This window comes from Garra rufa, chromosome 17 (assembly GCF_049309525.1).
Source record: "Garra rufa chromosome 17, GarRuf1.0, whole genome shotgun sequence".
Classification (NCBI taxonomy): Eukaryota; Metazoa; Chordata; class Actinopteri; order Cypriniformes; family Cyprinidae; genus Garra; species Garra rufa.
In genome coordinates, this window is record NC_133377.1 from 29,135,514 (window position 1) to 29,148,360 (window position 12,847).

Below are 12,847 nucleotides of genomic sequence, written 5' to 3' on the forward strand. Positions count from 1 at the left end.
TGCGGACCGTTTCTGTGTTTTATTGTGCTGATGTAATAATGACTTGCTGATACAAGCACAAATGTTCAGTTGAATGAACTTGAGCAGTAGCATTCTTTATTAATAAACATACACTTGATACACACAAACACAGAGCAACCCTAAGTTTAACGTCCTGGCACACTTACAGTGTGAAGCATCAGCTGTGTTGGATAAATGGATTTCAAGCAGGAATGTTTGATGGATATAATGCTGAAACTGAAAGTTTAATAGTTTAATGCGAGATGTTTGAACCAATGATGCACTGAAAAGTTGCTGCCCTATCCACAGCCTTAGTTTCAGCTTTCTGGATTGACTTACTTGGTCATTTTAGATAAGCTTCAAGGAGCAGTTCACCTAAAACAAAATGTTTTGCCATCATTATCACATAGAATAGACATTTTTAAAGGTAATCGGTTTGTTGAAAAGAGCTACTAGTAGAATAAATGAAGACTGAAGCTTTTAAGCTTCATAAATGAAACTATTCATTCACAACTTGGACTGATTAACAATAGAAGCTTGTTTTCGCCCTGGGAAAAAAAAAAAAAAAAAATCAAACTCTAACTTCTTTTCTCGCAATTCTGACTTTTTCTTAGAATTGCAAAACCGTAACAGAAACAGGCTTGCTTAATTCAATTCTTTGGCTCAACTTAAAGTTGTTTAAACCACTTTCATGATATTTTTATGGTGCTTTGCATCTTTTTCTAAAGCTTAAAAGCTTCAGTCCACATTTATTGTAATTGCCTGGAGAAGCACAACCAGTATTTTGTTTCACAGAAGAATGGCATGATTAAATGGTGACTGAATTTCCATTTTTAGGTGAACTATTCCTTTAAATTAGTGTACGAGTAACCGTTTCACATAACAAATTCGCCTCTGAGGTGACATTTTAGAGTCATTTTAGGGCATTTCCTTTTGGCTGAATTAACATCATTGCATCATTGGTCCTTTAAAAAAAAAAAAAGATCTACATTTTCATAAATGACAACCTAAAGCTCTCTGCTCTCATTTAAAGCGCAATCAGTTTTACAGTTGTACACAAAGTTTTAAACTAAAAAAGTGCTTTTCATTTTTTTTTTTTTTACATACCATTGATGTCAAAAGTTTACACCCCCTTTCAGAATCTGTAAAATGTTAATTATTTTACCACAATAAGAGGGATCATACAAAATGCATGTTGTTGTTTATTTAGTACTGACCTGAATAAGATATTTCACATAGAAGATGTTTACATATAGTCCACAAGAGAAAATAATCCATCTTTTCACATTGAGAACAACTAAGGGATTCATATGCAACTATTCCACAAGGTTCAAAGGTTCACGCTTACTGATGCTTCAAAAGGAAAAACCTGCTCTCCTTTAAAGTGTTAAGAGCTGGGGGGTGAGAACTTTTAGAATTTTAGGATCAGGCCTCTAATAGGCAGTACTAAATGGAGATATATATATATATATATATATATATATATATATATATATATATATATAGATAGATAGATAGATAGATAGATAGATAGATAGATGTACACATCTCCATTATGTTCAAAAGTTTCCACCCCCAGCTCTTAATGCATAATTTTCCTTCTGGAGAATCAGTGAACGTTTGAACCTTCTGTAAAAGTCCCTCAGTGTGAAAATATGGATCTCATACTCATACAGTCATAGTTGGAAAGGTTTCGAATACACAAAAATTCTGTGGGACCTGACAGTTTAACTATTCAGGACAAACAAGGAACTCATGAACAACTATCACTAAACAAAAAAACAGCTTTTGATCATTCAGGTAACAACACAGTATTAAGAATCAAGTGTATGTAAACTTTTGAACAGGGTCATTTTTATAAATTCAGCTATTATTTTCTCTTGTGGACTATATGTAAACATCTTTTATGTGAAATATCTTATTCAGGTCAGGAATAAATAAACAATAACATGCATTTTGTATAATCCCTCTTACTTTGGTAAAATAATTAACATTTTGCAGATTCTTAAAAGGGGGGATGTAAACTTTTGACCTCAACTGTACCTATTACACCTGAAGTCCATTATTATAGTATTCTGTCCCTTAGAAGTTTAAATATCTGAACTAATGCTCGTCTATGTGCAAATCAAATATTCCGATGGCATATCCTCCTGGCATGAGTTATGCAGCGGTTACAACAAAGTGACAACATCAGCGTGTTTCGAACAAAACACTGAAGCCCCCTGAATCACCTGAGGCATTTTATATTGAACTAAAAGCAAATAAATATTTTTTCCCCTCTCTATTCGAAGTTTTCAAAGTTCAGAACATTGTCATCAAAGTGTGTGTGCACATGCTTTTCGTAGAGATGCTGCTGGCAGTCCAGTGGAAACTGCTCGCTGCAGACGGGACATACCCTCCAGTGAGACTCCACATGGCGTTCGAAACTGCTTTGCTCAAAGTGCGGCGGGAAGATCACCTCACACAGGGGACACCTTTTATGAACATCAGGTCTGAGTGGGGGAAGAGACAGAGAGAGTGTTGCAAGTGGGATGTGTTTGGAATGAAACATTTCTTATTGCTTACTGCTTAAAAGATAAGTTCACTTAAAGAACTCAAATTTCCTGATAATTTACTTACCCCTATGTCATACAAGATGTCGTTCTTTCTTCAGTCGAAAAAAAAATCAAGGTTTTTGAGGAAAGCATTCCAGGATTTTTCTCCATATAGTGGACTTCAATGGGGATCAACGGGTTGAAGGTTTAATTTGCAGTTTCAATGCAGAGTCAAAGGGCTTTACACAGTCTCAGCCTAGGAATATGGGTCTAATGTTTTAACCACAAATGCTCATCTTGCACTAGCTCAACTTCATGCATTACGTAGTCACGGAAAGTCACACATGTTGTAGGCGGAATGACCAACCCAGTGTTTACAAAGCAAACGTGCAAAGAAACTCAAAGGCCCTTAAAAAAAAAGGTAAAATAGCGATGTCGGACAATTTTGGAGGAAGAAAGTTGGAGGAAAAAAGAAGTTGGAGGAGAAAATGAGATGAGGTTTTTCGCCTGCCCTACCATTTTAAACCAAAGAACACAGACGAAGAACTAACCGCACATGAACTTTCCAAAATTGATTATGTAATGTGTGAAGTTGCACTAGTGCAAGATGAGCATTTGTGGTTATAAAATATATATACAATTTTTTTTTTAGAAAATGGCAGATTGTTTCGCTAGATAAGACCCTTATTCCTTGGCTGGGATCGTGTAGAGCCCTTTGAAGCTGCATTGAAACTGCAATTTGGACCTTCAACCTGTTGATCCCCGTTGAAGTCCACTATATGGAGAAAAATCCTGAAATTTTTCCATCAAAATGCTTTTTTTTTCAACTGAATAAAGAAAGACATGAACATCTTGGATGACATGGGGATGAGTAAATTATCAGGAAATTTTTATTCTAGAATTTAGCTAGCTTCCAAGGCAACATTTTTAATTTTCATTTAATTTTATTTGAAGTAATAAAATAACAAAAACTAAATAAAAGAACCCTAAAGACTATAAAGACATATAAAAAATAATAATAAAAATGACAAAAACTTTAAATTACTAAAACTTTAGGTAACATTAAAATGAGAATATAAAATATAAAATAAATTCATAGTAAATAAATTATACTAAAATAGCACTGCTGCATACTATGCAGTATATACTGTAGTGTTTATGGTCTAATATTTAGAATAGTTTATAGCACACACTTTGCAACCATGTATCGACTGTATATTGTATGCTTCGTCACATGACCTCACCAAGGTGCAAATGACATTCAGTTATTACCTTTGAAATAAGAATTTACTGTAATGTTTTATTTCATTTTTTTGGGTGAAAAAAAATGTTTTGGTATGTCTTCAAAAACATTTGGCAGTCAGATCCAGTAATGAGTCAAAAAACCGAGATAGAAAAATGTACATTTTACATTACTGAATCATTGACGCTTTAAAATAAAGTCTTAATTTTCATGAACATTTTATAAATAATAAAATAAAATTTTATATTACTTCAAGTCATTTGTCACTTGGAAATTAAAAGCCAGGCCCAGAACATTGTGGGATACAGTGGTTCACATAGTATACTTTGTTGTTTACTAGGGATGTAATGATATCAAAATCTCACAATACAATAATATCACGATATGAAGTTCATGATACGATATTGCGATATTTAAAAAAAAAAAAAAAAGGACAAATGAATAATTGGGAAAAAAATGCATTAACTTAAGTCAGAAAAAGTCAGGAAATTAACTTGTATCTGAACTTTAAAGGGGACTCAACCCTCTTTTTATTTGTGGTATACTGTCTCAGTCTAAATTACATTCACACTGGTGTTTTAGGAAGCCAAACAAACTAGAATATAATAATAATAATAATAACAACAACATTTTTATATTATTGTTATTCCTATGACAGTAATAGCCATATACTATAAAACAATAGCACTATAAAATATATGAATTTCATAGGTATTTTATTTTTGCTTTACAGTACTGTAGAGAAATTACAGTTCTTCTTTCCTAATTTCTACACTTAAAAGAGTTTTTAAATTTGGACTGCAGTAACGCATTTAAACCGCTAGCTGTCAGCAATTCATAGTGCACTTTTAACCTTTTATTTTGACGGAAATCTCCAGCTTCAGTGAAAACAGGCTTACAAAAACACGTCTCACTTCAAATCTAGTGAAATGCTGTAATCATCTGCCACAAAAATAAAGCATAACTGGTGGCCGTTGTATTCCCAAATGTGCGCTAAACTCACAGCTCATGCATTAAACGAGTTCACTGCATTCACTGTGAACTGAGCCGTTCTGAGACACAGAAAACACCTGATCACGAGCTGATCGGCGGAACGAAGTGCATGCTTCACTTTGAAACGTGTAGCGAAAATAGACTTGAAGAAGGGATTAAGCATATTGTGCTTTCAGTTTTAGTTCATTTGATAGATACTGTGCCAAAGCATAATGGCCCAAAACACAACTTTAAAGACCTTTGTGTTAGAATAAAAAGTTGAAATATATTTTAAAAGCACTTTTTGCCCGGAAGACCTATCGTTTCATATTGTCATGTGACCAAGATAATATCAAGACACTGCGATTTTGATAATACCCTTACATCCCTATTGTTTACTACAGTTTTTGAAAATATAGTACCTCTAGGCATTCAATGCAAATGGTGTACAGCGTATACACACTAGAGATGTTCCGATACCCTTTTTTCCTTCCCGATACCGATTCCGATACCTGGGCTCGGGGTATCGGCCGATACCGAGTACTAATCCGATACCTGGGTGTGTAATTGTATATACAGCTGTAGATAATACTAATAAATTATTTTATTGTGTGCTTCAGACTTATTCCTTAATAAAACAAACATACAGTGATATATACAGTGAACTAGAGTATTTTTAATATATGACATACATTTGACAGTAATATTTTTTATATAGTTAGTATTACTAATCTGGTTTTCTGACGTACATCAGCCCTGTTTATAACAGAGAATTTTGGACAGAATTTGAAAGATTCTCACTAGATCTCGCAGCAACCTTATTCATTGTGCGCAATTTTCAAATGCTCCTCACTGCATCTCGCAGCAGTAACAGTGTTGCAAAATCAACGTTGGCTCCCGAATAAAGCTGTTCGGGGTTTGTGCAAGTTTGTTTGCATTGCAGTCCAAGCTGATAAAAGGTCGGCGCTGAGCAGCTCAAACGTGTCGTGTTAGTTTCACTTTCGTTTCGCGTGCCATTTTATGTTTCTCATCTGAGACAGAAATGGCAGAGCTTATGAGTTGAACAACGCGGTGGTCGCGCCAGTGTGACCGCTCACGAAAATTAGTAACACTGGCAGAAAAATTGGTCACAGTCTGGAGCCCTTTAATATTATCGCAAGTGTCCCGCGCGCTTAATGTCCAAGGAGTAAACAAACCACGCGCTTGTACAATTCATTAACACAGAACCACGCATTAATTCATATTTAAACAGCCGGTTTTCGGCTTAATATTAGTCCATATCACGATTTGATTTAAGTGTAACGAACTACCTTTGATTAATGCATCAAACTTTGACAAATTCCGTGACGTTCCGCGTTAAACTGTAAGTTCCATTTTGACTGGATTCCGCGATTCCGTCCGTGTTTTCCGCATCGCAGAAATCATAAAGCCCTACATATGAGACATGCCGCCGTTTTAGCGGACAAACTGCTAGCACATTTGTATTTCTTCTTCGCTGCTCTAAACAGTGGTGCTTGTGGCAACACTGTTTGCATTCTGAGCCGCGAAGAAGAACTGGCTTCTGATTTGCTAGCGGGAATAACTTATATCTTAAGAAAATGGTATCGGATCGGTACGTGGGTTCAAGTACTCGCCGATTCCAATGCTAGATTTTTTTGTGGTATCGGCGGCTACTACTAGTATCGGAATCGGAACAACCCTAATACACACTGCAAACATACTATGTGCAGTATGGTAGCATGTAATTCTGAACATTCACCTGGTGTCAAAGCAAAAGCTTGTGTGGCTCTCGTTAGATTCCAGGCTCTGATGATCGCAGGCTGCCGGGGCCTCACCATTACCTCCCTAAGAAAGACATAAAAACCAAAACGTACCACACACATCATTTCTTCTTGACTGAGACATAACAATACAACGTTCTTCAGCGGACACATTTAGCTGTCACCTCTCTATTGAGACATAACAGCTAAGATCTCACACAGACACACACACACCCACACTTCCGACGAAAAGCCACGCCTGTCTGCACACAGCCGGCTTCCTGCAAAGGTTAATGGGCTTTTAACGCAGCAAACGAGAAAGGAGGAGAAAGGGGTCAGCGCCGATCTGCACCCTCAAATATCACAGGCCGGCACCCCCAGCCAATTAGCATAGCCCTCGTCAACATCTCTCTCTAACGAGCCTCTAGCCTCGTCACTCTAATCCGCTAACGAGCTCAAAAGAGAAAAGCCTTAATTGCCGTTTCATGCAAATTAACCACCTCTGTATTCACCTATGAACTGAGGTCTGAGGGTGCAGGGAATGCAGAGGGCAGCGAGGAAGAGAAGATGAAAAAAATGAGTGAATCAAAGAGTTTGAATCAAAGGGCGACAAGGTGGAAGTCAAGAGGAAGGGTTTAAAGCAGAAAGAAAGTCTGAGAGAGAGGAAGAAGAAGTGAAGGTTGCTAAAGAGTGACAAAAATACATGGTAATGCCACATATCAGTTTAAAGACTGGCACAATAACACCCAGTTAGTTCTGAACCTTACAAAAAATGATGTAAAATAAAGCTGATGAGTCTTATAAACTAGTTTTATGAATCCAGATATAATGATTTGTTTTTAACAATACCTTTCTGGGCCTTGTACATGGTTGCACCTTTGATGGATCAGCTCTCGGATTTTATCAAAAATATCTTAATTTGTGTTCTGAAGATAAACAAAGGTCTTATGGGTTTGTAAAGACATGAGGGTGAGTAATTAATGACAGAATTTTCATTTTTGGGTGAATTAAGTTTTCAAAAAAGATTTAAAAATTACATTAGCCAGGTTTCCATCCAAGGATTTTTTTAATGAAAAAATATTTAGCGCTATAAAATTTGTACCGATATAGTTAATGGAAATGCCATTTATCGAAAAAATTTCTCATGTGTCGACACAATCTTTTTTTTATTTAACTTCAGTGCATAAATTCTACATCAATAGTTCAAATGTCACAAAAATTAGTTTGGAAACACTTTGTTGAGAAAAGCTTTAAAGCTAATAAATGTGGTGTCGTGGTTTATTAGACTATAGGACTATTAGATTTTATCTCAAATTATTTTATATATGGTAAGAAAAAGACGAGTTACCTTTCAAATATACATATCTTAATTTGATGTTCCTTCAGTATGTTGCAAGTAAAAATGTATTAATTTTGTACAAAAAGTAAAAAAAATTACATTAATTCATTTTGGCTTGTTAGCTATATATGTTAGGCCTAAGTACAAAAAAAAAAAAATCACTTGTTAATAAAAATAATTTTATGTAGGCCTATAAACCTTTTTCCTGAGTAAACTGAGCAAACCATGTCAGATTGGATGCTCTTCTGTTCCGGTCTCCATAGGAACCCATTCAAATAGTCCATCTGTTTTTAATGTAGCTAACTTCGGCAGGTTTGTGTGATCTACACACACATCTGACAAATGACGGTCATTGCGATATTGCCAAGTGATGGCGCTATGGAGCCATGTGCTTTTTAAAAACATTATAATAGGTTTAACATTAGATTATCAACTCCGAATATACGCTAATTTGACTAGAAACACTGGAGACCGGAAATGCAAAGCATTCGTCAGGCGTGACTTCTGTGTTCAGGAAAAACGTCTATACAGTTCAATAATAGCCTATATAATAAAGTTTCGAATGGATGAAGAACAGGCTACTAGCCTATGTAATTTGCGCAATAGACATTGCACAATATTTTTTGCGATACACCCACACTTTAGCGAAAATGTGTTTTTTTAGTGATAACGTAATCACGTACACCATTTTATGATTAAAAAGCCAAGTTTTTTTAATGCATATTCTCTTTGTAAATAACAAAACATCGCTAAAAACTGGATGGAAACTTGGCTACTGTCCAGATAAAAACTCTTTCAATACTACTCATCAAGCAATACTTATAGCAGTCTGAAGTTACATTAAAACAGACCAAGTCTATTGTACATCTTTGTAGGTGCCAAAAAATGTAGAAGTAGAAGTTGTTGGGGTGCTTTCAAAATATTTCCACTGCTCTATGTGTGTATACAGTATGTGTTCTTACATTAGGTCGCTCTTCAGCAGGATTCTCCAGGCCATCAGGGGGGCTGAGACTGCGTGACGGCTGACTGCAGACCACAGGACCACCCCATGGCGGCGGAGCCAAAGGAGGAGGCCGGCATGTTTGTTCTGGGGATAATGCCCCATCTGCTCCATCTGAGCAACAACAATTCAGATAGTTCTGAATAAGGTTGTCAAATCACAAAACTACTTTCAGTAGTTAAACACCAATGTCATTGAAATGTTCTTGATACTCTACCAAATTTCAACATGACAGCAAAACAAATACAGTACATTTTTATATATAAAACACTACCACTTTTATTCAGCTAGGACACATTTTATTGTTCACAAGTGACAGTAAAAATGTTGATCAATGTAATTACAGAAGATTTCTATTTCAAGAAATTGGTGTTCTGTTGAACTTTCTATGCATCAAAGAATCATAAATAAAATGTATGACAAAAATATTGATAATAAGAAGAAATGTTTCTTGAGCAGCAAATCAGCATATTAGAATGATTTCTGAAGCATTGTGTGATCCAAAAGATTAGAGTAATGATATTGAAAATTCAGCTTTGCCATCACAGGAATAAATAACAGTTTAAAATAGATTAAAATCATCAATTGTAATGTAATAATATTTCACAGTTTTACTGTTTTTACTGTATTTTTGATCAAACTAAATCAGCCTTGGTGAACATACTAGGCTTTAATTTTTAATTTTTATTTTTTATCTTACTGACCTCTAACTGTTAAATGATAGTTTATGAATAATTATTAATACTTATAAATAAAAAAAAACTGCTTTCCATTTGAATATATTTTAAATTGTAATTTATTCCTGTGATCAAAGCTAAATTTTCAGCATCCTAACTCCAGTCTTTAGTGTCACATGATCCTTCAGAAATCATTCTAATATGCTGATTTGCTGTTCAATAAACATTTTTTCTTAGTAGTAGTATCAATATTTAAAATAGTTGAGTAACTTTTTCTTAGGATTCTTTGATGAATAGAAAGATCCAAAGATACACTATACCATTCAAAGGCTTGGAGTCAGTATAATTTATTTATTTTGTTTAGAAGTTAATACTTTTATTTAGCAAGGATGCTTTAAATTGATCAAAAGTGATGATAAAGACATAATATTACAAAGGTTTCTATTTCAGATAAACGCTGTTCTCCTGTTCTCCATAATAATAATAATACAAAATGTTTTTTAAACAGCAAATCAGAATAGTAGAATGAATTCTGAAGGATCATATGACTGAAGTAATGAAGCAAAAAAATCAGCTTTGAAATCACAGGAATAAATTACATTTTAAAATATATTCAAATAGAAAACAGTTATTTTAAATAGCATAAATATTTCAAAATATTACTTTTTTGCTGTGCTTTGGATCAAATAAATGCAGGCTTGGTGAGCCTTCTTTAAAAAAAACATTAAAAATCTTACTGTTCAAAAACCTTTGACTGGTAGTGTACTTTAGTGTAAAATAAAGCATATTCAAAATCATTATAGACAATCTACATTTTTTCAAATTATCCAATACTGATGCCTAACTTTTAAATGGTATCTTATGAATAATTATTTAATATTTATAAATAAAAATATATTTTTAAAAATTCAACCATAAACAAGTCTTTATAGACAATCTACGTCAGGGATCCTCAAATCTTACCCTGGAGGTCCAATGCACTGCAGAGTTTAGCTCCAACCCTAATCAAACACACCTGAGAATGCTAATCAAGGTCTTCAGGATCATTAGAGAATCACAGGTAGGTGAGTTTGATCAGGGTTGGAGCTAAACTCTGCAGCGCATTGGACCTCCAGGGTAAGATTTGAGGAACCCTGATCTACGTTTTTCAAATGATGTAATAGTTCATTTACTTTACTTACTTTCAAAGATCGACTTAAAAAATAAAAGCAGACAAAATTGTGCACCCACCCCGGGTCTCTTGCTCTGAATAGGGGTTTCCATACTGCAGTTCGGCAGGTTGCTGGGGTATCAGTGGAAGTGGAGGTTGGTCTTGTGGATACGGCAGTGGGTAACGCAGCAACATTGGCTCTCTGACCTCAGACTTCCGACCCCCTGCTGCCTCCACTCTGTTCATACACTGCCGCAACTCCTGCAAGAAAACCAAAATTATTTACAGAATCCATCTCATACCTGACAGGAAACACTTATTTATTGCTTCCATGAGTAAAACCAGATAATAACACAAATATTTTTACTAAAATTGACGAGACAGGGTATTTAGACACTACAAGAACCCGAATAAAACTTCTTTGCCCAATGATCTTCAACCAAAGAAACAGAAATCTTGAGTACTATTGTAATACAGATCAATTATTACCAGTCTTTAAATAGCGCTGACACAGTGTATAACTCTCCTTGCTTTTTACTCTTTTTCTTGTTCTTTCTTTCCCTCTCCTTTGACCTCATATCCATGAGCCATGATTAGAGGAATTATTCGCACATTTAACATTTAACACAAGTGCTGATGGGTAATCAGGGAGCCGAATGTGGCATTTAGCCGTGACTCTTGGGGCTCAAACATTCACACTCTGCCTGATTTCAGCGTCTTACCTGCTAAGAATCAAATTAAGGTATTTAATATTTAAAGATTCTCATTAACATTTAGAAGATCAAGCTAATAATACCAGCCTTAGAAGATACCGCAGCTTTTTGGATGTTTGAATAGCAAACAAAGAACAAAACACTTGAGTATGAAGAACAAAAATGATTTATAATGTAAATGCTCTTACCTTTTCCAGTCTCTCTTTCTCCCTGGTCACCACCACAAGACTCTCCCTCAGGGCAGACACCTCTCTGTCCTTATCTGAGACCTGAGTCTGTCAAGAAATTCATACAATTTATTTTATTTATTTATGAGTGGCATCTGGACATTAAATTTATTTTTGCTTTAGATTAGGGTCACAAACTTTTGATTTAAATGTATATTCTGTTCGATACAACATTGTAGGTTAACTGAGATGTCAAATTTGAGTTGAGAGTAGTATGTATAACTTAGACAAACTGATATATAGACTGACTGTAACCTCCTCGCTCAGTCTTTGTAACTAGAGGTCCCACATCTAATAGAGAAAGATAGAATAACATCAGCGTACTGTCTGCTGATCTCCTTCTTTTTTTCTCTTTCTGAGTTATCGTTGTGTAAATGCCTGTTTGAGTTTGAAGTTGAGTTGAAATGGGTTTACTACGATCTTACCCTGCTCTCCCGCAAACAGTCATAAAGCATTTGGTGAGAGCGTGTGCATGCGTTTAAACACGCTGTAAATAAAAGACTTTCCTTTTGATGGTGTCTCCAGCTTTGTCTAAATACTCAGACAAGAAGAGTCCTTTACGACCTCCTTTCCACTTGGCCAGCTCTGTCCTTAATGACTGCCGTGTTCGCACACGCTCACAAGGCTGACGGAAATGTGATACCACAGTGAACTGGACCTAAAAACCAGCCCGTGGAAGTTCAACTGTGTTTGCACGCTTGTGTGCTCTGACATCTAATGCAAATGAATGTGTGAGTTTCCGTGGCTGGCTCTTCCTGCCTGTGTGTGTGTGTGTTTACGTACTTTAAACCGCTGCTCTTCACTGGCTAGCAGGAGCTTCAGGTTTTCATTGATGGTGCATTGCTTTCTCCATTTTTCTTCCATGCAGGCAAGCTCAGCTTCGACTGACACGCTGCACTCCTCTTCCTCATCCTCTTCCTCTTCTTCTTCATCTTCGTCATCATCATCCTCCTCTTCTTCCTCTTTCTCTTCCTTCCCCTTCTGTCCAGGTCTACCTTCAACTTCCAGTCTTTCAGCATCTCTTGGTGTTGCAGGTTTGATCTCAGCAGGATATTGATCTTTTAAATGTGAGAAGTTAATGCAAAATGCATAAGAAGTTGTTCACAGTATTATCGAGCATATAAAACAATGGACATAAAACTGCTAAGTATTTGATGTCTAAATGTACAGCTATGGATGTTTTGAATGATACCAATAACCAACAATCGTAATATAAATATACAGTTGAAGTC

At 35.6% G+C, this 12,847-nt stretch overlaps 1 protein-coding gene across 2 annotated transcripts in view; it reads right to left on the reverse strand.

Moving 5' to 3' along the window:
- Positions 1–4: 4 nt before the first annotated feature.
- Positions 5–12,847, reverse strand: part of tax1bp1a (Tax1 (human T-cell leukemia virus type I) binding protein 1a) — a 32,514-nt gene continuing 19,671 nt past the window's right edge. For both annotated transcript variants that reach the window (XM_073821257.1, XM_073821256.1), the window contains exons 12-17: positions 12,399–12,673; positions 11,577–11,663; positions 10,756–10,936; positions 8,811–8,962; positions 6,509–6,594; positions 5–2,492 (exon numbers count right to left, since the gene is read on the reverse strand). In XM_073821257.1, the coding sequence (XP_073677358.1) occupies positions 2,282–2,492; positions 6,509–6,594; positions 8,811–8,962; positions 10,756–10,936; positions 11,577–11,663; positions 12,399–12,673 (992 nt within the window). In that variant the 3' untranslated portion in view covers positions 5–2,281. The remainder of the gene's footprint in view (positions 2,493–6,508; positions 6,595–8,810; positions 8,963–10,755; positions 10,937–11,576; positions 11,664–12,398; positions 12,674–12,847) is intronic.